General features: G+C 39.2%; 1 protein-coding gene across 1 annotated transcript; it reads left to right on the forward strand.

The window, feature by feature from the left end:
- Positions 1–213: 213 nt before the first annotated feature.
- On the forward strand, positions 214–25079 carry pygb (phosphorylase, glycogen; brain). The gene is made up of 20 exons (XM_034308172.2): positions 214–618; positions 6979–7080; positions 8722–8800; positions 9499–9602; positions 9782–9913; positions 10377–10488; positions 13877–13959; positions 15471–15614; positions 16532–16624; positions 16785–16931; positions 18197–18360; positions 18457–18571; positions 19239–19340; positions 19440–19587; positions 20194–20252; positions 20530–20671; positions 21604–21811; positions 22351–22485; positions 22802–22868; positions 23757–25079. Exons 1-20 carry the CDS (start codon positions 376–378, stop codon positions 23907–23909), a joined length of 2532 nt encoding a protein of 843 aa, XP_034164063.1. The 5' UTR covers positions 214–375; the 3' UTR covers positions 23910–25079.
- The last annotated feature ends 745 nt before the right edge of the window (positions 25080–25824 follow it).

Genomic DNA, 25824 nt, shown 5'->3' on the forward strand with positions numbered 1-25824 from the left:
AAGCATTTCAATGGACATTGTCACTGACACTTGCATATATGACAAATAAACTTGAAACTTGAACTTGAAACTTGACAAACTCCCCTCCTTTTGTCTGGTGGGGTGATGGACGTGTCGCTCAGCCAATCAGAAAGCAGCACGAGTATCAAATCAGAGCGCAGCACAGCCGCTAAGCCCCTCCCACCCCGCGCCTGTAGTTGACATTAGGGGCGTGTCTCTGGTGTGTTCCTGAGCTGCTCTCTGCAGAGTGGAGCTCTCTCAGCTGGACTTCCTGTCTTTCTCTCTCTCTCTCTGTCTCTCTCTCTCTCTTTCCCTCTCTGTCTCTCTCTCTCTCTCTCTCTCCACTTTCTCAGAGCTTCTTTCCTCGTCTCCGTCATGGCGAAGCCGCTGAGCGACCATGAGAAGCGCAAGCAGATCAGCGTGCGCGGTATCGCGGGACTCGGGGACGTGGCTGAGATCAAGAAGAGCTTCAACCGGCACCTGCACTTCACGCTGGTGAAGGACCGGAACGTGGCCACGCCGCGGGATTACTACTTCGCCCTGGCGCACACGGTGCGCGATCACCTGGTGGGCCGCTGGATCCGCACCCAGCAGCACTACTACGAGAAAGACCCCAAGGTGCGACAAACTTAAGTTTCTCCTTCCTCTTTGTCCTGGCAGGAAGTGCAGAGCTGAGCTGTCTCCTTAAAGCAGCAGGATGGTGTTCTAAACACTGACAAAAGTGCACAAGAGTAGTCTCAATGCCATCTGATCCACTAGTTACATGTCTGTAGGGACAATTAGGAGTGGACCATGTGTCAAAAAACACATCATATCACCAGATCACTAGGTGTGCATGAGGTTTTCTCAGGTTAAATGAGTGCATGAGGTTTTTTTTGTGTGTGTGTGTGTGCATGAGATTTTCTCAGGTTAAATGTGTGCATGAGTGCATGAGTTGTTTTTTTGTGTGTGCATGAGATTTTCTCAGGTTGAATGAGTGCATGAGTTGTTTTGTGTGTGTGTGCATGAGTTTTTCCCAGGTTAAATGAGTGCATGAGGTTTTTGTGTGTGTGTGTGTGTGTGTGTGTGTGTGTGTGTGTGTGTGTGTGTGTGTGTGTGCATGAGTTTTTCCCAGGTTAAATGAGTGCATGAGTTGTTTTGTGTGTGCATGAGTTTTTCCCAGGTTAAAACTGTCACCCTAGTGGGCACTCTATGTTTTTTTTTTATATCCTATTTAGCTTTTAAGGATTTTATTTAATCCTAGATGTGTATTTTATGACTTCTCCTATAAAAGCAAAAGGCTGACATGATGACAGATAGTGACTTTCTTTAGGTTAGGGCTGTTTACTCCTCCTCTCCTGTTTAATTTCATTATATTTTGAAGGCATCTTCGCTTTAAAGCATTTCTTTACATGTACCTAAGACTTCAGCACAGTACTCGCAGTACTACTTCTCAGAATTAAAGGGTACTAAGTACTCAGTACCTGTCCTTATCACTGGGGTGGTACCCTCAGTGGTACACCTTTACCTGGACATACTGGACCTTTAAAAAGGATTTAAGGTACATAATGGGATCATTATTTTCTCTTATTGTAAAGCGTTTTTTTGTTTGTGTGTTTGTTTCTAGGTAAAAGATACATCCAGGTTTTTTCCGAGAGTGTATAGCTGGATTAAACTTTTTTAGGGCTGAGAAGTATATAAGGAATAAAACACTCAGGCAGTGTGCTGGTACAGGAAATTAAACAACAACAGCGTCATGTGATTTGTCCCAACGCAAAGTTTTATGATTTATTCGTCTCATATGACCGCAATTTGCAAACAGTTACAATTTTTAATTCATTAAAGGTACAATAGACGTTATTTATTTATTTATTTATTTTAATTCCTTGCTTGTACAAATAACCTGACAGATACGTAGAACATGTTGAAGTCATGATTAAGTCATGGCCTTAGCAAAAGTTTAGAAAGTTGGGGAGAAACCCTGTTTGAAAAGCTGATGTCTGGTCCAGAAGGCTAGTTTGGGTTTGGATGCACCTCCTCTGTCATTTTTATAGACACTCTACGGATCGTTTAATAACCCGGGGACGGAGACCCACCTTACAGTCTTACCATCAAAAACTTCATCTTACCTAGTGCACCTTTAAATAATGACCTGTCATACCTTTTTCTGCCTGTAGTCAGGTTTAATGTTGTGGAACGTCCACGAAACGGTTAATAAGCCTGAAAAACCACAGCTTGTTATTCATGTTATTCATGAAACCAGAAAGAGAAACATCCTGAAGACATTCCTGAGTCGCAGATTTAAAGTTACAGCTTTACCTCTGACTGTGACAAAGCACTGACACTGGAGACTCCTTCCAAAAATGCTAAATAAACATTTCACAGAACAACCAACAATCACAAGTTACACGTTTTTTAGTTTAATATGGAGTGTACACTATAGAGTCTCTGTGTAAGATGTTGCTATAGAAACGATAGCGCATTCGAACATGCGCATTAATATAAACCTGCGATTTGCCTTTCAGACAGAGCTACTTTCAGAGCTGCTAATATAGAAAATTAATTTTTTTGTGTATTTTTTCACAATATGGCAATAATATGCTATCTCGTGAACAACTTATTTATCCAGGTATATTTGACATATATGCATTTTGTTAAAGTAAAAGGAGGAAAAATGAAACAAAAAAACAGATTTTAACTTACAGGTAGCTGCTTGTTTCTGCGAGTAGTAGTAGCGTCAGTCAGTGGAATGATAACTGATACACAATATGATTATCACAATATCAATATCATATCATCATATGATCCAGCCCTATTAATAACTGCATGGATGTTTGTCTGCTATCAGTGATAGAACAGGGAAGCAGAGGAAAGGATCTTGCATAGATAAAAGATATTTGATATAACATAAAACCTAAAAGCTAATGTTTAAGACAGGAAAAAGATCGTTTCTCAATGTGCATCAAGGGAAGTTAAATATAACCCGATGTTATGTGATATCACTCAGGATGTCTGTTATCATTAACTTTCAGAAGTTCTTCAGAAGTAAAAACTGCATGATCTGTTGACTGATCTCAGGATATAATATTCGTTAACCAAGACCTTTTTTGTGACCTAATTGCACCCCAGCCTCTGTATTTAACCCCTTGTCTATCCTTAATTTGTTGTTTTTTTTTCACATCTTATAAAAAAGTGCTATGTAGCAGTCTTCTCTAGGAGGTTCTTTTCTCATATTAAAAATCAATACGCCAGGATTGCACCAGAAATTTCAGCACCTACACAACTTGCAAGTGTTTCCTCGTCACACTTCTCACAACGTTCTCATTAGATAGAGAATAATTTCCGCACATGGCCGATCCTAATGATTTCATCATAACTGATTTTCTTCTGCACACTGATTTCTGCAGTTTCTTTCCAGCAATGTGCGATCAGAAGTCCTCGGTCTCACATCAGCTGTACAGTGACTCAGCTATGAAACATTAGCGTGGTTGGGTTGGATCGAAGCCAGACAGCTGAACCGTTCAGCCAAGCCAGGAAACTGCAGTAACTGAGAAGACGACAATTCTTGTCTTGTGCTCCGAATTTTTTCATTAGTGTTAACATGTGGGTTCTTCACATCCACATCCAGTCGACACACAACCCCTGCGCAGCAAAGATTCATCAAAAAATATGAGTTTGTGATTTACATGGTCACTGTTTGTGACACAAAGTGGGTGGGGCAAGTATCAGGAACATGTTTATGTAGTAAAGTGAAACAATATAGTGACTGCCAGTGCGAATGAGAGCGAGAAGGGATGGGAACGAGGCTTGGTTGTATACTTAATTTTTTTTCCCTTGCTCTGAAATGGTTTTCTGTATTCTTTGGTTCCAGATGTTTGTTCCTGGTCGGTTCTGTCCTGCCTAAAGTCTCGAAGTGTTTCACAAACCCATATATAATACAGTGCTGGTAATTTTGCCACTGACTTGTGAAATTGTTTGTGAAAAGCAATCTCCAGAACTGATTTTTTTTAGGAATGCATATAATTTGTGGTCAAAATAATAGACACATTTGATTTTTAGTTGGAGGACATCCGATTTTTATGATCAAAGGTGTGGTCCGTGTAGTTTGTGCATCCCTAATGCACTAGCCATAAGCTAGCAGTGAAATCATGGCAACCAGTGATACCTCAAAACACATAGACCAACATCAAGGAGCAAAGAAATTGATTTGTTTGCTTTGCGTGTTATAAAATCATCCAAACTTACGCCTTTAATGAATTTCTGTCACGTGGTATCTTGGGATGGAAAAGCCATCTTGGGATGGAAAAGCCATCTTGGAATGGTTTAAATGACTAAGCTAAAACGTTGTAGCTAGCATAACATATCAATGTGTGGTCAGATTGCTGGCTAGTTAACTGTGTTGTCCTTGTGTGAGATTTTTTAACGTATCGTTATTTCTACACCCTCGACAAAAAGTCAGCAAGTCATTGGCCAAGGCTTCAGCTATGATCTCTGGTGTTCTTGTCCTCGCATTATGCTACATAAAATACATTATTCAGGTCTTACTAGCGTCTTTATTTTCTCTGAATATCTTTAACTACGAGTGTAGTAACCAAGAAAGAGAGTTATGTAACAGCTTTACGGCAAACTTTTATTTTACTCGGTTTAGTCAGTGTTTCCACATAGCTGCGTGTTCGTGTTCCTGATTTACATAAGATCATCTGTGCTAGTAAAAAAATGTTGTGCTATCAGTAAAAAATGTTTTATTTTGCCTGCATTTTAAACCTTGTTGTCTGCCAGGCAACCACAAATAAAAAGCTGGTAGCTGAGATCTCCTTGTCCACTTATTATATATTTGTATTAATAAATAAAGAATATATTATATCTTATAACCGATCCCTGTTTACTCTGTCACGCTCCTGTTGCTTTAGTATTTGCATATCAGTCTTATATGCAAATAAGATGATAACACACACATCTGGACCTCATGGAACTTCACTGTGAAATCATATGGGAATGGTTTCTGCTACAGAAAACTGTTTTTTCCCCAAACTGATCTAGGATCAGTTCTTTTAGTTTTTAATTCTCTTGTGTGAAAAATAGAAACTGACCCCAGAACAGTGTTTGTTTTTTGATTAATTATCTGGATTCTAGATAAGCTCTGACTTTTGTTCAGCCTTCAGCATACAGTAGATAGAGCTTGGTCTTGGCTCACCTTATATCAGTGGTGCTATGCTAGTGGTGTATGATGGTATGGGGAGGCAAGTGTGTAACATTGCCCTATAGGTTCATGTGAAGTGACTGGCACTTGGTGGATTATAGTGCATAGTGAAACCTCTTGAGGCTATATTTAGAACAGTGTGACGTGTGACATGTGCTTTCTGTGGACTGCATTTCATGTTTCTTGGAAATGGATGTTTATCACCGTTACTACAGATGATTCTGTCTTTCTCCAAAATATTACCGCAGTCAAAGAAATCCAAAGACATTCAGCTTGGAATTCGTTCTGTTTCAGTCTCCTGGTGGTGTACATTAAATATTTATGAGCAAGCTCGTCGAATATCACGACAATTTTCACGCCCCTTTTGAAGGAATTTATCCTGAAAGTCAAAGTGCACAGTCATTGCGAGGTCTGAGTCGTGTGCAGCTCCACAGAATTTATCAAGGAATCCAGAAAGTAAACTGTTTCCTGGACCACAGCCAAAAGACAGAAACATCTCCAGAGCTTTAATCATGAGTGGGTTCACTCAGAGTGGCTGAAAAGAACCAGTGTGCTCTGTGCTTCGGCTGATTGCAGGCAGGCTAATTTGGTATCTCTCTGTTGAAATTCAATAAAAAAAATTAAAATAAAATAAATAAAAAATTCTCACATCTGATTGGTTAGAAGGTGTTGATTCATTTTGTGTAACTGCAGCTCTGATGGTAGTTTCAGCTGCAAATCAAATCACGTTTTTATATTAATGCACTCGGTTTAATACGGTATCATAACTTGCGCAGGGACTTGTATTGAGGTGGGCGATATGACAGAAAAATCATATCACGATACTTCAGAACATTTCTATGATACACCACATGCACTGCAATATGTAGGTTTCCTAACAGACTACCAGCAAAACAGTAGCATCTCATTTAAAAATTAAATCAGTGTGATGACACTTTTATTTAATATTTTCAAAAATAATGGAATATTAAAAGGAAGAAAAATTTATAAAAATCTGTAAAAAAAAAAAAAAAAAAAAATTTTTAAACTTATTTAAACATTGAAAACTGTAGGAAATTTTAGCAAATCTGCTTTCAGAGTTTGTAATACTTATTTTAAAAAAACAACATAACATTTATAAAAATATATGACAAAATTCAGGATATTTTAGAAAATGTATCATGACAAATTATTACGGTATCGATGTTATGTTATGCTGTATAACTTGTATGTTGGAAATTCCTCATGAACTGATTTTAAAAGCATATGCTTGTTGATTTGCTGAAGGAGATGTTGATTAGCATTTTTGGAAGGAGTCTCCAGTGTCAGCACTTTGGAACAGACAGAGGTAAAGCAGTAACTTAGTTTTCTAACAAGGGAAAGTCTTCAGGACGGAGGAGTTGCGATTTCTTGGTAACAAATCAAGCTGTTTTTTTGTCTTGTTAACTTTGAGAGAGAAAAAAAGAGGCTGTTTGCAGCTGCTATAATGTAAGTGATAACAGGAACTAACTAACGCTGGTGGCTGTAGATGAGTCAGATCTGTGTTTTGACAGATGTAGTGTGTGTGTGTGTGTGTGTGTGTGTGTGTGTGTGTGTGTGTGTGTGTGTGTGTGTGTGCATTCTCTGACTCTGCTAATGATTTGTTGCTGTTTTTCAGGTTACAATTGTTATTGTTTATTCATTGTTAAGTACTCATCTGTCTCTAACAGCATGTATACCACCTGTGTCTGGACTTCTCTGTGACACACACACACACACACACACACACACACACACACACACACAGAGTTTAATGCTCCTGTTCTCTCTGCCTATCTCAGAGGGTCCACTACCTGTCTCTGGAGTTCTACATGGGCAGAACCCTGCAGAACACTATGATTAACCTCGGCCTGCAGAACGCCTGCGATGAAGCCATTTACCAGGTAAATCCTACAGCTGATGCAGAGAACATCATGCATTACACATGTAAAGCTAGACTTTGTGTGACAATGTGCCATAAAAATAAAGTTGAAATGGCGGTATAATGCATATTACACTTGATCAGCATAGAAAATGGTAGCATGGCCTGCCAGGTGAAGATCAGGACAAACTGTATTTAAATATACATTATAAATATGCAGTATTTTTTGGTATGCACTGCCATTCAGACGTTTTGAGCATGTTGAGTTTTTTCCATTTATTTACAGTTTACTATTCAGCAGCAGCTCGTGACCATAGATTTTGGTGGAGCTGGACGATGTTAATAATGACATAGCCTCAAACAAAATTAAGCAGAGAGCCTATCACACTTAAGCTACAAGTTACTATCTACATACAAAGTCAACAACATACAGTCTAGCAGCTCGTTTCGAGGGGTTTTAGACATACCATTGTTTGCACATTTACACTTACGGCATTTTACAGATTCCCTTATTCAAAGTGACACATTTATCTCATTCATACAACTGAGCAGTTGAGGGTTAAGGGCCTTGCTCAAGGGCCCCAGCACTGGCAGCTTGGCAGTGCTGGGATTTGAACTCACAGCCTTCTGATCAGTAGTACAGTGTTTTAACCCCTGAGCTACCACTGCCCTCCAATTGTAGCAAAGCAGCAGGTGTGTTTCCTGTGGCCAGCAAGGCACACACACACACACAGTAGAGCTTATATCATTAACCGGGGTTGATGGGTTTCAGCAAAATTTCCATCCCAACAATGTCTCAAAAAACACACACAAAACACCTGCAACTAGCCCCAAGAAATTTGTATTGGAACAGGGAGAAACATTTAAACACACTGTCTCCAACACACTACAAGAAAATTTTAACTGGCCCAATCTGGCAACCTCGTCAATGGTTCTGTCTGCTGCTCCACCATGAGCATGGGGCAGCATGAATCTTGCCCCAATGGACCTTTATTGGTGCTTGTTGCAGTTCCCAGTTTTGACCACTAGGTGCAATAATAACTCTATGGAGCTAAACAGGGCAGTGAGCTCACTGCCCCATGATTGCGCAACATCTACAAAGGTGAGCAAATCCATTGCTTATTGGCTTTTATCAGTCAAATAGCAACATATTTTAACATTATAGGTTACTCAAAAGAGGTAATTAGGATTTCAAGAGAAATAAGGAAATAAATGAGGAAAAAACATGAAACAGGTGCTTCATCAAATTCATAGATTTTCTTTCTAAATTTTTAACCATCATCATGAGCTACTTCTCAAATCACTTCCTATGATCCTGAGCAAAACAGTAATTACTGGAACATCCAGAACTTAAATTAGATTCAAGAAAGACTTGATCTTGGAAGCACAAAAGCTCCTCAGAAAATGCTACTTTCCTAGTTCTACTTGCTTTTAACTGTGTGTATGCAAGATGGCTGCCGTGTGTATCCTGCTTACGTTTGGTATGTCAGTTGCACACATCCAATAAGTGAAGGTTGTGTGTATGTGTGTGTGTGTGTGTGTTTGTGGTGCAATACCGATGTAAATAGTGGAGGGAGATCTTTGTAGAATATGTAAATGATTTTTATACACCGTTAGCCGTAGTAATGGTGTGTATGTGGTAATTGTGGTGTTGGTGTTTTAGCTTGGCCTGGATCTGGAAGAGCTGGAGGAGATCGAGGAGGACGCTGGACTGGGAAATGGTGGACTGGGCCGGCTTGCAGGTGTCTGATCTCGATCTCTCTCTCTCTCTCTCTCTCTCTCTTTCTCTCTCACACACACACACACACAAACACACACACACACATCTCTTTTCCTGTTTTGCAATGAAATCTGTAATTTCCCTTTCTGCATGAGTGAGCTTTGTAATGCAATTGTCTGTCTCTCTCTTTTCTGTCTGTCTCTCTCTTTTCTGTCTGTCTCTCTCTTTTCTGTCTCTCTCTGTGTTTCTGTCTCTCTCTGTGTTTCTGTCTCTCTCTGTGTTTCTGTCTCTCTCTGTGTTTCTGTCTCTCTCTGTGTTTCTGTCTCTCTCTGTGTTTCTGTCTCTCTCTGTATTTCTGTCTCTCTCTGTATTTCTGTCTCTCTCTGTATTTCTGTCTCTCTCTGTATTTCTGTCTGTCTCTGTATTTCTGTCTGTCTCTCTCTTTTGTGTCTGTCTCTCTCTTTTCTCTCTCTCTTTTCTGTCTCTCTCTGTATTTCTGTCTGTCTCTCTCTTTTCTGTCTCTCTCTGTATTTCTGTCTGTCTCTCTCTTTTCTGTCTCTCTCTGTATTTCTGTCTGTCTCTCTCTTTTCTGTCTCTCTCTTTTCTGTCTCTCTCTGTATTTCTGTCTGTCTCTGTATTTCTGTCTGTCCTATATTTGTCTTTCTGTCTTTCTCTCTCTCTCTCTCTCTCCCTCTCTCTCTCTCTCTCTCTCACACACAGCCTGTTTTCTGGACTCGATGGCGACTTTGGGTTTGGCGGCGTATGGTTACGGCATTCGCTACGAGTTTGGAATCTTCAACCAGAAAATCTCCAACGGTTGGCAGGTACGAGAAGCAGATTCCTCACTACTAGTCTAACCTATAAGTACCGTTTGTCTAGAAAACTAGCCTCAGTTATTGGCTAGCTTATTCTCCGGAACTTCGTGTCCTCTCGATCTTAACCACCTGATATAATGAGTTCTCTTTCCCATGACTTCACGTGGTATAATACATGTGTTTCTCAGGTGGAGGAAGCTGATGATTGGCTGCGCTATGGTAACCCCTGGGAGAAGGCCCGCCCTGAGTACATGCTCCCAGTGCATTTCTATGGCCGGGTGGAGCACACGGAGGAGGGGCCTAAGTGGGTGGACACTCAGGTGAGCGAATTGTGATCTCAACAGTACTTCAGCTTTTGACTTCAATTACTAATTCCATGTAAAACAACAAAGTTGTGTTAGATTTCGTGTAGATGGAGATGTCTGGCTACATGTAACCAAATTTAAACCAAATGCTAGGTTTACTGAGATTTACTGAGACTGAAGATGAATGAATGAATGATTTGCATAACATCAAAAAAGCCCTCAATACTCTCGACAGGGACCCTGGGGGGCATTAAATATGGTATTGGAACACAAGAAATCTGTAGGACTAGTTTTACTTTTACACACTTCCTGATTTCACTTTTACGATTTACTTCTGAAAGAGGAAACCTATTTGTTGAAATGAGGAGGGGTTTCTCAATATCGGACTTCATCCATCTTGACACTGTGGTCTTAAAGTTCTTTATTAAAGTTCCTAATGTCTCATGTTTGTGTAGTTAATCCCTGTGTTGTGTGGCAGGTGATCCTGGCGATGCCGTACGACACTCCTGTCCCCGGCTTCAAGAACAACACCGTTAACACCATGAGACTCTGGTCTGCCAAAGCACCCAATGACTTCAACCTTCAAGAATGTACGGTTTTACACACACACACACACACACACACACACACACACACACACACACACACACACACACACACACTCAGTCATGCAAACGCGTTATACTTAATTAAAATGCTGTACAGCCCTAATCAACTACTGCATTGGTAAGCTTAATTATTATAATTTTTTAATAAACTCTGGTCTGTAAAATTTCAAGCTCCTAATCTTTGTTTTAACTGTGTGTTTTATACATTTGATTACATACTTGGGTGGCATTATTATATATTTAGCACTTAAGAGCCACCCAAGTATGTAACCAAATGTATAAAACAAACAGTTTCAGCATTTTAATTAACACTTCAATAATATAACTATGAATCAGGCTTATTCTGATGAAAAAAAAATTCACATTTGGAAGAAAGAAAGAATCTGAAAGAAATTTGTATATATTTTCCTAAATTTGCTGAATATTTGTGATAAATAATCACAGTTTCAGTATTGACTCTAATAATTTAGATTATTTTAGCAATTATCATAAAACCATTATCACATAAATCAAACATAAGTTCAATGCTTTGTCACCGTGTATGCGAAATACATGCCCTTTTTAAATAATTTCTATTTATTTTGAAGAAATATAAAGAAGAGATTTGGGTGGAAATACATGAAGTAAAATAATTAAATAAGCTGATGATACAAATGAATAAAAATAACTTTAAAATCATTTGAATAAATTAAATGAAATGTCTAATATGATGCTCGGTAGACGACACGGGAGATATGAAGGCAGCTCAGATGAAGGCTTCAGTAAGAGTAAATTAAAAGTAAATTAAAAGTAAAAGATATTTTGATTAAATTATTTTTTGTCATGGTATAATATTATCCTCACACTAATAGAAGTGGGGAGATGTGTCTCTTGTCACATGCTCTCCTCTATTTTCATATCATTTATTAAAGATAGATAAAATGTATATCATGGTATAAAAAAGTCAGAGGCACATTAATATGGTCAGCATGTTTCATGTTTCATTAACACATTCCTGCTGCTTTTTGTTATGGTAATTTATTGTATTCCGCTTTTTCTCTCCTGCTGCTCGGATCCGAGCTCGGCCTGGATTTCCATTAAAATGTCCGTAATGGACATTCCAGGTCAAAGTTCAATATCCCACAACAAGTATCCCACAACATTTTTGAAATCGTTTTGAAAATACAACCATTCGTGTAATTCAGTGCCAATATACATCGCCGTTATTTGAGCTGTGTTCATTTATAAACTGGTGGAAAGGTGGTGTATTTCATACCAGAGAACATAGTCTCATGTTCTCACAGTTTACTCGAGTGGAAAGCAGTTACCAGAGAGAGTGAGATCTCTGTAGAATACTAACTGCCACCATCTGGAGGATCTGGCAACCAGCCAGTGTAACCCATTGGTGTAACCCATTGAAAAAAGCTGAATGAAAGTGTGTACGCAGTCATGAACAGTGCTATTTGTCTGTTTCACAAAGCAGAGAGATGATTATGTGCTAAACCACACAACGAGCCGTAAATAATTACTTCTCACTGATGGAAAACAAGACACCCGGGATGGTTGATATTGATGTTAATGTTGAACAATGCCCAAAATAGCATCATTTCACTGTTAATTCTAGAGCAATCTCAAAGGACGAAGTGGACTATTTCAATACCAAACACGGTAATAAATAAACGGCTGCCACAAATACAGGCCCGTGTTTCCCTGTAATAATGAAATCACTGTTCTGTCTATATAACTGAATGAGGATTGACTCCAAACCTAACTAACTAGCTTTCTCTGGGTTTAGTTTTAATGTGAAGTCGGTTGTTTTTGTGTTTACTAAAGCTAACGTAGCTTATTACGAAAGATTTAATTCTTGCTCAGTCTAAAAACAACTCGTAACTCTCTTTTCTGTTCATCGTGAAGCAGCACTCTCTGTATTAAAGGAAGTCTACGGGCAGCGATCTTCTCTTTAAAGGAAAACCTCTACCTGCTGTTATCTGTGGTTTATGGATGATTATTCTTGAGAATTTTTGACATGTTTTTCTGTACTCAGGAAAGAATAGAAAATGTGTGTACTCTAGACTCACATGTAATAAGAGAAGTCCAAGGACTTTGATGAAATCTGTTGATATATATTTATAAAAGGTCATTGTGCAGTCGGAGGAACACTGGGTCACACTGGGTCACACTGGGTCACACTGGGTCACACTGGGTCACACTGGGTCACACTGGCAACTCGCAGCTCTCCAGTTTGATCCTGAGCTCAGGTCACAGTGTGCATGTGGGTTTCCTCTGGGTTCTCTTGTTTCCTCCGACTATCCAAAAACATGCAGGTTAGACAGATTGGCTTCTCTAAATTGCCCCAAAGTGTGAATGAGTGTGTGTGTGTGTGTGTGTGTGTGTGTGTGTGTGAGTGTGTGTGTGTGTGTGTGTGTGTGTGTGTGTGTGTGTGTGTGTGTGTGTGTGTGTACCCTGCAATGGACCGGCGTCTCATCCGGGGTGAATTCTCCCGCCTTTCGCACACTGTTCCTGGGATAAGCTCCGGATCCACCACACCCCTGATCAGGATAGAGCAGTTCCTGATGATGGGTGGATGAATGAACGATGCGAATTTCAAGCTGCAATCATTCCATGCTAACGATAAAGGTGTGAGGATGAGACGGACAGGAGAGAAAGTCTTACCGAAGCTGCTCTTATGGAGTTTTATCCATCTTCCGAAAGTGAAATGTCATTCCAGTTACTTTAATTTTGTGGTTTCAATGTTTCAACCATTACTACAACTCTAGTCTCATCTTTAACCCTTAAAGAACAAATTATACACGTTTAGCGCTTAATATACATATACATTTGCCTGACAAATTCATGATCTACATTTTTGTGCTCTGCAAAAACACATTGCACATAAAAATCTGTTTGGTAGAAACAATATGATTGAATACGTTTACTTTCACTCCATTTGCTTGATGGATATAAATTATTAATATTGCATAAAACATCTCTGAACTTTTTTTTTTTTTAAATAATGTGGCTCTTATTTTGTTGCCACTTTGCTAGCAAAATCTCTGCGAAACTAAATACCATGATACATAAATGTGTATCATGAAATTTTTTTTTTTTTTTTTTTTGCAATCATATTTTTGCAATCATCTCTAGACTAGAGCAAAAATACTGTATTGCAAAAGACATCTTCACAATAAGGAAAACACTGACTTTTTTTTAAAATCATGGTTATACTTTATAAATTAGGAGATTAATTTGAAAGACACACATTAGTGATGGCTTATAGAGCTGGTTATTATAGCTAATTAGAGTTTCTTATCACACAACACAATTCTCTGTTCTCTGCTAATTGTCTAAATGTTGTGTAATGTGTATTTTTTATTACTTTGTGTTCCTGTAGTTAATGTTGGAGACTACATCCAGGCTGTGTTGGACAGGAACCTGGCGGAGAACATCTCCCGAGTGCTTTATCCCAACGACAATGTAAGTTTTCCTGAGACTGATGGATGTATTGATTAGGAGTAATGCTGATGTGTGAGTGTTGGTTTGTCTCGCTCGCTCTCTTTTCTTTCTTTTTTTTTTTTTTTTCTTCAAAGCCAAAACAAACCGAGGAGTAAGGAAAACAAGAGATTGTGAGTGTCTGTGTCTCTGTCTGTGTCTCTGTCTGTGTCTCTGTCTGTGTCTCTGTCTGTGTCTCTGTCTGTGTCTCTGTCTGTGTCTCTGTCTGTGTCTCTGAGTGAGTGCGTGTCTGTCAGTCTGTGCGTGTCTGTGAGTGAGGGACTGTGTGTGTCTGTGTGTGTCTGTGAGTGAGGGACTGTGTGTGTCTGTGTGTGTCTGTGAGTGAGGGCGTGTGTGTGTGTGTCTGTGAGTGAGGGAGTGTATGTGTGTGTGTGTGTGTGTGTGTGTGTGTGAGTGAGGGAGTGTGTGTGTGTCTCTGAGTGAGGGAGGGAGTGTGTGTGTGTCTCTGAGTGAGGGAGTGTGTGTGTGTGTGTCTCTGAGTGAGGGAGTGTGAGGGAGTGTGAGGGAGTGTGAGGGAGTGTGAGGGAGTGTGAGGGAGTGTGAGGGAGTGTGAGGGAGTGTGTGTGAGTGAGGGAGTGTGTGTGTGTGAGTGAGGGAGTGTGTGTGTGTGAGTGAGGGAGTGTGTGTGTGTGAGTGAGGGAGTGTGTGAGAGTGTGTGAGGGAGTGTGTGAGGGAGTGTGTGAGGGAGTGTGTGAGGGAGTGTGTGAGAGTGTGTGAGAGTGTGTGAGAGTGTGTGAGAGTGTGTGAGAGTGTGTGAGAGTGTGTGAGAGTGTGTGAGAGTGTGTGAGAGTGAGTGTGAGTGAGTGTGTGTGTGTATTTGCACATCCTCACTGGCAGTTTGTGTAGAAATGCCCTAATAAGGACATGAGGTTGCAGTGTGGTAACTCGCCCTCAACCACAATGGAGACTTCTGCATCTCTTACACTCAGCATTAGTCTGTTCAAAGCTTCATGCAGTTTTTCTTGTTTTTGTTTAGTTTTCTGTTTTTTATTGTGTTTTATGTTTTGTATTGTTATTATTGTTTACTATTTTTTGCTTGATTTTATTATTTTTTTTTTTTAGGTGTTTTTTTTTTTATTTATGTGTTGTGGTGTTTTTTTTTTTTCTATTGTTTTTTATATATATGTTTTTTTGTAGTGGCAGAACAAAACACTGAGAAATATCCTTAATTATTAATAGGCAATGAGGTTTTTTTTTTTTTTTTTTTTTTTTTTTTTTTTTGCTGTAGCAGATTTGCTTAGATGCTGCTCTCTGAGTGTTTAGGTGCATGGGTTTGTGGGTAAATGACGTGTGTGTGACGTGTGCAGTATGTGTGTTTGTTCTGCGTGCAGTGAAGGCAGTCCAAGATTTGTAGAAATGTGTCCGAGTGCTAGGAAATCTAGTATGACTATATGAAACTCTATAATTTATAAATTATAGTACAACTGTTTTAGACCTTCCTTTTTATAATGTGTGTGTGTGTGTGTGTGTGTTAGTTTTTCGAGGGTAAGGAGCTACGTCTTAAGCAGGAGTATTTTGTGGTGGCAGCCACTCTACAGGACATCATCCGACGCTTTAAATCCTCCAAGTTCGGCAGCAGAGACTACGTCCGCACTTCCCTGGAGAACTTTCCGGAAAAGGTAAAGCAGCACTACACTTTTAAAGCTGCAATTTGAATTTTTTTCTGAAATGTAACTTGCAACATTGCTATATGAAAGATCTTGCTATTTTCTTTAGTTAAGACTTCTGTTTACATTTTTCTGGCCCAGAAATTAGCTCCGCCCCCAGCCAGAACAGCTGCTCATCTTTCCCCTTTATGTTAAAAAGCGACTCATGAGGCTCACGGTTTCAAAAGAGGCAGTTGGGTGTGTAGGATGTTTTTGTTGCAGTTTTCCTTGCAGGCAGAAGAGGGCTATAAAAATTACAAACTGCTGCTTTAAATGCTTCTTACCAAAAAGTAACTGAACTCACTACCTTTTCCTCTTGCAGTCCCCTAGGCAGGTATTATACATAATGTTTTCCTTCATAGCATGATGACCCAAAAAGTCTTCTTAGAATTAAGATTAGCTAACTGGCTAGTAAAATGTCCACATATTGACTCAAAGACACACCCACATCCTTATCTACTGTATGGTCCTACAGCCACGCCCACTCAGAGCTGCCTGCAATTCTCTATATGGGCTTAATGTCACACCCACATTTGCATATATGAACTCAAAGACACACCCACATCCTTATCTACTGTATGGTCCTACAGCCACGCCCACTCAGAGCTGCCCGCATTTCTTTATATGGGCTTAATGTCACACCCACATTTGCATATATGAACTCAAAGACACACCCACATCCTTATCTACATCCACGCCTACTCAGAGCTGCCCGCATTTCTTTATATGGGCTTAATGTCACACCCACATTTGCATATATGAACTCAAAACCACGCCTTCTGTGGTCTGCAGTCTGCAGATAAACACCATTTAGACATTTTAAATTTGTTATTCGTTTTGGTTTTCTTAGACACACATGGACAGAAGTTGTATTTATGTCTCTCTTTAAGGTTGCGATCCAGCTGAATGACACACACCCTGCTCTGGCCATTCCTGAGCTCATGAGGGTCCTCCTGGACGTGGAGAAACTGCCCTGGGAAAAGGTGACGTTACAGAGCAGAGCGCTTGTGAAGCACTGATGATAAATATATTTGATGATTGAGCGAGTCGTACACTGGTATGATTAATAGCTCTGACTATATTGTGTGTGTGTGTGTGTGTGTGTGTGTGTGTGTGTGTGTGTGTGTGTGTGTGTGTGAGTAGTCATGGGACATCACCACCAAGACGTGTGCGTACACGAACCATACAGTTCTCCCAGAGGCTCTGGAGCGTTGGCCCGTCTACATGTTTGAGAAACTCCTGCCCAGACACCTGCAGATCATCTATGAGATCAACCAGCGTCACCTGGACGTGAGTGTATATATATATACACACACACACACACACACACACACACACACACACACACACACACACACACACACTGGTGACACTCGTTAGGTTAGAAATGTAAAGCTGTGCCCCGTGTTTGTTAAGAAAGAGGATGTTTCATCAGCTACATGAGCAAAGAGCTGATAGCTTTGTGTGTTGAGAAACGGTTTATTTCACAGACTTTGCGTTACGACATAATTGTTTCATCCTCTTTCTGTATATCTGCTTGTCTGTCCATTCATCCATTGGTCTGTCTGTCATCAGACTGTCTTTCTGTCCCAGTCTCTATTTGCTGGTCCAGACATCTGTCTGTCCATCCATTGGTTTGAATTGTTCTTTGTCTGCCCACCTCTGTGTCCATCCATCTGTCCATTTATCCACCTGTCTTTTTGTCCATCCATTTGTTTTTCTATCTATTTGTCTGTCTATCTCTATATATTGCTGTCCATGCATCTGTCTTTGTTTGTTCATCCATCTGTCTCTTTGCCTGTCTGTTCATGTCTTCCCGTCTATCTGCCAGTCATCCAGCTGGTCTTTCTATCTGTCTGTCTGTCTGTCTGTCTGCCCATCTGTTTGTCTCCTTATCTGTCTGTCTTTCTGTTCATCCATCTGTCTATTCATCAATCTGTTTGTCTGTCCATCTATCTACCTATCTGTCTTAACTATTGATCCACCCCTATTTCCCTATCTGTCTCTCTATCCATCCATTTGTATACCTATGTTGCTGTCTGTCTCTCTCCCTTATCTGTCTGTCCAACCGTCTCCAACCATCTGACTGTCTCTCTCTGCCTGTCTGTCTGTCAGTCTCTCTTCCCACCTGTCTGTCCATCCCCCTGTCTCCCTGTGTGTCTACCTATCTGTCTATTCCTTCCTCTTTCAACCTCTTCCCTATCGCTGTCTGTCTCTTTTTGTCCATTCTTCTGTCTATTTGTCTGTCTGTCTCTGTATATTGCTGTTTGCTGTTCTATCTCTTTGTGAATCTGTCTGTCTGTATCTGTCTATCTGTTTTTAACATTTTTAATCATTTATAACATTGTTTTCTGTTGTGGAATGAATTAAATGAAGACACTTTGCGATCAGGTCGTCTTCAGCTGCAGTGCTCAAACTGTGGCTTGTCGAACATCACCTCTTTTCCTTAGCATCAGTGCTAGAGTCAGTTCATCACTGCAGTGTGTACAAACGTCTACTTTTCTCTAAAAAAAAAAAAAAAACAATCTGAATTGTGTTTAAAATCTCTTTGATAGAGAATATCAGCACTGTATCCAGGGGATACGGATCGTCTCCGCAGGATGTCACTAATCGAGGAGGGCGAGCCCAAGAGGATAAACATGGCTCATCTGTGTGTGGTGGGATCGCACGCTGTCAACGGAGTCGCTCGCATCCACTCTGACATCGTCAAAACCACAGTGTGAGTAAAAAAAAAAAAAAAACTTTAATCCTGTGCTGAAGTAGGAACGTTGTTACTGGCTGAGGGTTACATGCGACTTTTTGTTTTCCACTAAAGTTTTAAGGACTTCTGCGACATTGAGCCGGAGAAGTTTCAGAACAAGACGAACGGCATCACCCCTCGCCGCTGGCTCCTGCTCTGTAACCCCGGCCTGGCTGACGTCATCGCCGAGGTAAGGGTCACACACGACTGTGTGAAGATTTGTGTAAGGTTTTCAGATCATTTTTGATGACTGGAATTGAGTAAGAACCCTGAAGACTTGTCTCTGATCCTCTGAGGCATTTAAACCTTAATTATAATGATGATTCTCTTCTAAAGCCTGATTTGATGGTTTAAAAAAAAAAAAAAAAAAAAAAAAAAAAAAAAAAAAAAAAAAAAAAAGATAATCTTCACTCATAATCTTTTGGATTTAATGTCATTATATTATCTCAGTTAAAATGTATTATTGAGAACTTTAACCAGTGTTAAGCTGTCCAGAGTTAATAAACTGACGACTTGGTAATATGTGTAATATTATTATAAATAAAACGGTAATATGCTAATAACATTTTAACAAGACTTTAATGATTGAGCTTTAAAGTTTTGTTAAAGTTATTAGAATATTACCATTTTCTGCACACACAAAATGGGGTTTAGGAGTTTTTAGAGACACTTAGAGACATATTTTTTCTTTAAATTTTCTTTTCCCAGATTGTCTCAAAGCTAGCTGTGTACAAAACAAGTCTTTTTATATTTGCTGGATTGTTTCTTTTTTTCTCCCTACATGCTGTGATTAGTGTTTTTATGATGTTAAACAGCATTAAAGATAAAGTTGATCTGGTGTGTGTGTGTGCGTGCAGAAAATCGGTGAGGATTTCCTGAAGGACCTGTACCAGCTGAGGAAGCTGCTGGACTACATTGATAATGACGTGTTCATCAGAGACGTGGCCAAAGTCAAACAGGTCAGTGGTTATGTACAGTACGTTTAACCAGGGCTGATGGGGAAAAAAATCTATTCTTACATGCATCTTAATTCTCTGTGTATGTTTGTGTGTTTATAGGAGAACAAGCAGAAGTTAGCTGCGTATCTGGAGAAGACGTACAAGGTTCAGATCAATCCAGAGTCCATCTTTGACATTCAGGTGAAGAGGATCCACGAGTACAAGCGGCAACTGCTGAACTGCCTGCACATCATCACCTACTATAACCGTAAACACACACACACACACACACACACACACACACACACACACACACACACACACACACACACACACTTTGTAACTCTATGGACATCCAGAAGGTGGCAGTGTTCTACAAGCTTCTACTGTGACTGCGTAAATAAAATGTGTTCAACAATGTTTGGAAAAAAAATAAAAGTAGTTAATTTGGCAACACTTTTATTACAAAACTCAGTAAACAGTTACTATATAGACCTTCCATAACATAATCGCCTGAGCAAATACAACAGGTTTGCAGAAATACAGCAAGATTTTTTATTATCTGATCTTTTAAAATGCTTCCACTGATTTCTTCGACATTCCTCTCTGCTTTAAAGGCTAAAAATGTATTTATTCCTCATGTTTCAGTAAGAATAACTGCTGCAAGTAAAAATGAAATTTTTGCTTTTACAAACAAAAGTCACAAAAATTCCAAATACTTTTGCAATCTTTTTTTCCAGTCTATTAAATAAAAAAATAAAACATGTCACCACATACAGTCCAAAGATGTAGTGTGCATTTATTAAAAGCCCAGTGTTTGTTTATATTTCTTCCTAATTTTGAGCTAACTGTAGTGCCATTTTGTCTCTTACAGGGATCAGAAAGGAGCCGAGCAAGAAGTTTGTACCCAGAACAGTCATGATCGGGGGCAAGGTGGGTCTTCACTTTAGCTCATCGTATAAACAAAGTATACATCTGTCTTATATTTTGTTGAAATATAAAAGAAATAGATATAGTATTCCTTATATTTTTGAAAAAGAAACTATTTAAAAAGTACTTGAGTGGATTTTTCCATCATACCTCCCCAAAACTTCTTCAAGGAGAAGTCAAAAAGTGTGTGTAAAATTCAGTGTTGTAACACGGGATGATTAAATCAGAGATGTTGTGGTTTCTGACTCACTATTTCCCCCGTCTGTACTGCCCCCTGCAGGCAGCGCCCGGGTACCACATGGCTAAAATGATCATTAAGCTGATCACCTCGGTGGCAGACGTGGTCAATAACGACCCGGTGGTGGGCGACCGGCTGAAGGTGATCTTCCTGGAGAACTACAGAGTCTCACTGGCTGAGAAAGGTGAGCTGTAGTCCTGTAGTCTAGAGAAGAAGCTTATTTTCCTATAACAGTAGGTACTGAAATGCTTTATTCCTTTAATACTGTAGTAATTTGAGAGCTATTTTTATCATACACCATACTTTTTATCCATTAATAGTTATGTTAAATCTTGTGAAGCATACACAAAACAAGTTAGTTACTGTTATCAATTGTTATAGCAACTATAAAGAGTCTTTCCTTCAACAACCTCTTTCCTTTCTCCGAAAGTGAATAAGACAAGTAACCTGAAACACATTATTAAAAAAAAAAAAACAAAAAAAACAGGAAAAAATACAAAGCAAAGAACATGACTTAAGCAAAAACTCAGCTTTCACACAAAAATGACTTACCTTTTTTTATTTACTTATACTATACCATATATGGTGTGTGTGTGTGTGTGTGTGTGTGTGTGTGTGTGTGTGTGTGTGTGTGTGTGTGTGTATAAAATACATAAAATACACACACACACCATCAAATAAATGAATTAATATTTGGAGCTGCTTTGTGTGTGCGTGTGTGTGTATATATATATATATATATATATATATATATATATATATATATATATCCCTCTCTCTCTCTCTGGAAATGATTCTATTATATTTATATATATATATATATATATATAGAAATAAAAATAGAATCGTTTCCATTTGTTACAGGACCAAATCAAATTTGATTTGATATCCATTCCCCATTTTTTTTGCTGGTATCCTCTTGCCACTAATCATTGGATTGATGCCATCTCTACTTAATAATGTACACTTACCAGTGGTAGATTGTTTTCTCTTGCTTGTGAAGTAGTCTTGGATAAAAGCACACAGTAAATGAATGAGTGAAGGGAGGTTATGCCATGTTCCTACCTTCTCTACATCACGTACATCACTGAGAGTGTGGTGATGTTTGTCGTTCAGTGATCCCAGCAGCAGACCTGTCCGAGCAGATCTCCACTGCCGGCACGGAAGCTTCCGGAACAGGCAACATGAAGTTCATGCTGAACGGCGCCCTCACCATCGGCACCATGGACGGCGCTAACGTGGAGATGGCTGAGGAGGCGGGAGAGGAGAACCTGTTCATCTTCGGCATGAGGGTGAAGGACGTGGAGGCCCTGGACCGCAAAGGGTGAGAGAGACAGAGAGAGACAGAGAGAGACAGAGAGAGACAGAGAGAGACAGAGAGAGACAGAGAGAGACAGAGAGAGACAGAGAGAGACAGAGAGAAATTAAAAAATCCATTTTTAATCAAGAAACCTAAAAGGTGTGATTTGGACATGGGAATCTATAAGATCTATCATGTTTAGCATGTATACCTACAATAGCTGTAATGTTCACATCAGTGACCTAATGTTTAGCAAAGCTTTGGTCTAATCTTAATTTTTGCATCAATACCTTGTTCACTTACCTTACAGCATGACCCATGACCTTAACCCTGTACCTGGGGCTGACCTTAGGTGTCCATAAAATAATACTGTCTGAATTAAGTATAAATTTAAACTAATAATAAATATTCTGAGAAATTAAGTGACACAAAAACTTGTATTTTAACTCGCATATTCTTTTAGTCAGTTTGTTTAATTTCAGTAATACATAGCTTTTGATCTCCTATGTATGTATGTAAATGTATGTATGTATTTGTGTGTATGTGTCTACCTGTGTGTGTAGCTACAACGCTCGTGAGTACTATGACCGCTTGCCGGAGCTCAGACAGGTGATCGATCAGATCTACACAGGCCACTTCAGCCCCAAAGAGCCAGAGCTGTTCAAGGATGTCGTCAACATGTTGATGAATCATGACCGGTGCGTGAGTGTGTGTGTGTATGAGTGTGTGTGTGTATGAGTGTGTGTGTGTATGAGTGTGTGTGTGTATGAGTGTGTGTGTGTATGAGTGTGTGTGTGTATGAGTGTGTGTGTGTATGAGTGGTTTGTTCCTATAGCAAAATGTTAAAGTAGACCTGCTTAGAAAGCTTTAACTCTACATATCCAAAGAACCCTTGAGGAGCCCTTTATTCTAAGTGTTCTGTTCTTTTTTTTTTTTTTTTTTTTCCCTAAAATTTGCTTTCTTCAAAACTAAGAAAAATACATTTGTGTAATGCTTTTTTTTTTTTGGTCTCAGGTTCAAGGTATTTGCAGATTATGAGGCTTATATCAACTGTCAGGAGAAGGTCAACAACCTCTACAAGGTGAGTGGAGCAGAGCCTTAAACACACATGTACACACACACTACAGAAGTGTGTAATATTTCTCATCCTCGTCAAAAATTTGTGAATACTTTAACTGTTGCATAGTTTTTGGTTAGCTACTGATCATGTACAAATGGTCTGTGATTGGCTACTGATCATGTACAAATGGTCTGTGATTGGCTACTGATCACGTAAAAATGGTCTGTGATTGGCTACTGATCTGTAAAAATGGTCTGTGATTGGCTACTGATCATGTAAAAATAGTCTGTGATTGGCTACTGATCACACTAAAATGGTCTGTGATTGGCTACTGATCACGTAAAAATGGTCTGTGATTGGCTACTGATCACGTAAAAATGGTCTGTGATTGGCTACTGATCACGTAAAAATAGTCTGTGATTGGCTACTGATCACACTAAAATGGTCTGTGATTGGCTACTGATCACACTAAAATGGTCTGTGATTGGCTACTGATCACACTAAAATGGTCTGTGATTGGCTACTGATCACACTAAAATGGTCTGTGATTGGCTACTGATCTGTAAAAATGGTCTGTGATTGGCTGCTGATCTCGAAAAATGGTCTTCTTGGTCATGTTGAAATATGAAAACTACCCTCTACTCGTACTCTACTCGAATATAAAGATTAGATAAGCTTGCAAGATTACAATAAATCTACAACCTTATCTAGAGCTCTCCATCAGCGAGAACCCTTACAGGCTCTAAATAGCACCTCACAATAGTGTCTGCATATGGAGATGGGTTCCATTTAGAACCTCTTAAGGAATGTAGGAACCATTACATATCTGAAGAACCCATGGTCATACTGCAGTCTTGAAGTATTAGCTACATTAAAATAATTGCTCTCTTCTCATCTTTTGATTTTCAGAACCCTAAAGAATGGACCAAGAAGGTGATCAGAAACATCGCCAACTCTGGAAAATTCTCCAGCGATCGCACCATCTCCGAGTACGCTCGTGAGATCTGGGGGGTGGAGCCTACAGATCTGAAGATCCCACCGCCCAATGAGCCTCGAGACTGAGGCGGGGCTTACATGGTGGACTGGCCAGTGACTTGATACATACTCTGTTCCTTCATTCTTTAATACTGTAGGTGTGATTAGTTCTGTTTGGTCACAAGGTTATGATTGACAGATTGAGGATCTTCCACTTTCCATAGCCAATAGATTATCCAGTGTATGTTCAGCCATGCCTATCTTTCCCTCCCCTCTTTAGCACTGTATGTGTGTAATATGTAAAACCCTCCAGCTTTCCGTGCCTTATCCATCAGCTTTGAGTGAAATACGCTGTTATATTCACAAAATATCGTTGTGCCTGGAACCTAGAAAGGACACAATGTGATTTCTTGTGTATTGTGAAATTTAAGGACAGTTTTATACACACAAGTGAGGATAATGCTTTCTCTGAGGAAAAACTGTGCTTTTTTTGTGCCTACTGTATGCAATTCTACAAAAGTACAAAAGGAAAATGAAATAAATGTATTAAATTGTGACCTAGCAACTGCAACGAGAACATATTTAGCTCTGCTAGCAATTATGCTACTTAGCACGGTTAGCAATTAGCACTTTAGATCATGTGCAGTGGTTAGCATTAAGCATATCTTGGTTCTAGCATTTTGGATATCATTTAGCACAGTTGGCAATTAGGAGATGCTAGCTCATGTGTTATGATTAGCATGGATGCTGTCATCAGTGATGCACTGTACACATCTGTCCCTGTTCAATTTTTTTTTTATAATTATAGATTATAATTCTGTAGTTAATGATTCAGCACTTTTCTTCAGAGCGCTACTGAATTGCACTGCACTTAGCTAATGGAGACGCTAGCTAATCTTCATTTAGACCTTAACTCCAGGCTTACAAGGTTGTTTACATTGTTCTTATAAAACCTATAATGTCCAGCATCAAATGTCACTCCAGCGGAACATTAGAAAGGGAACAAAACAACATTTTTACATTTAAATCAGGGACGTGTTTATGCATCCTGCTTTAGTGTGTGTGCGTGTGTGTGTGTGTGTAAACAAGCCTCTTGCAATGATCATAATCAAATTTTGAATAATATACGTGTATGTGTCTTAATGGATTGTTGTGTGTTCTATCAGATTGTGTATTCACACCCTTTACATGAGCACTGTGCAAAATATTTGACACGTTTGTGTTCAGTTTAAAGAATAAAGCTGTTTAAAAGACAAACATATGCAGTTGTGAAATGTATGTCGATTCACAAGGACAAACCAGAGATTTTATTCCACACATAATTTATTGTAGCCTGACATCTTTATTAAAATGCTGAACTATCATAATTATTGATTATGGGCTCTTATAGGATTGTGTGTGTGTGTGTGTGTGTGAGACATTTCAGTGTCTGATTCATACCCATACCCATGTCATCATGTTAGAATGAGGGAAGGTGTAATATCACATCCAGATGTTGTGATGCAGTCAGTGCTTTGTAACAGACGGAAGCTGTGCCTTTAAGTTTTCCTTCACAGGGAATAATTTCAGTACAAAAAAAAATCTCAGTTTATGGGGCAAGCTGCATTTTTGTTTATTATTATTATAAAAAGTGATCACAGGAAATAACTCAGTCAAAGTCAACTTTATTGTCAGTTCTGCTATACGTACAGGACACACAGAGGATTAAAATTTTGTTTCCCTCAGAAGTAATCTTTCTGAAAAATTAATTTTGCTTGTGGATTTTATTATATTATTTGAAATTTTTGGCACAAAGTTATCTCCATTCCAAATTCCATGTAAGAGAAATCTTATATAGCTGATAAAATCATTTCAGATTCATATTCTTTTCATATCTTTTCAATATACATTATCTCTGTGATATTACTGTGAAAATGAAGGAAATTGCTGTGTAGTGTATTGTATTTAGTGGTTGGTTTGTTTGTTTGTTTGTTTGTAAAAAATTTTGGTTCCTGATTTGTGG

This window comes from Pangasianodon hypophthalmus, chromosome 10 (genome assembly GCF_027358585.1).
Source record: "Pangasianodon hypophthalmus isolate fPanHyp1 chromosome 10, fPanHyp1.pri, whole genome shotgun sequence".
Lineage (NCBI taxonomy): Eukaryota > Metazoa > Chordata > Actinopteri > Siluriformes > Pangasiidae > Pangasianodon > Pangasianodon hypophthalmus.

Excerpts from the sequence above, each read along its gene's own strand:
- pygb (XM_034308172.2), top strand. The coding sequence starts at position 376 with ATGGCGAAGCCGCTGAGCGACCATGAGAAGCGCAAGCAGATCAGCGTG. Across the intron at positions 13,960-15,470 it reads TGCTTTATCCCAACGACAAT|TTTTTCGAGGGTAAGGAGCT; the intron begins GTAAGTTTTCCT and ends TGTGTGTGTTAG. Across the intron at positions 15,615-16,531 it reads TGGAGAACTTTCCGGAAAAG|GTTGCGATCCAGCTGAATGA; the intron begins GTAAAGCAGCAC and ends TCTCTCTTTAAG.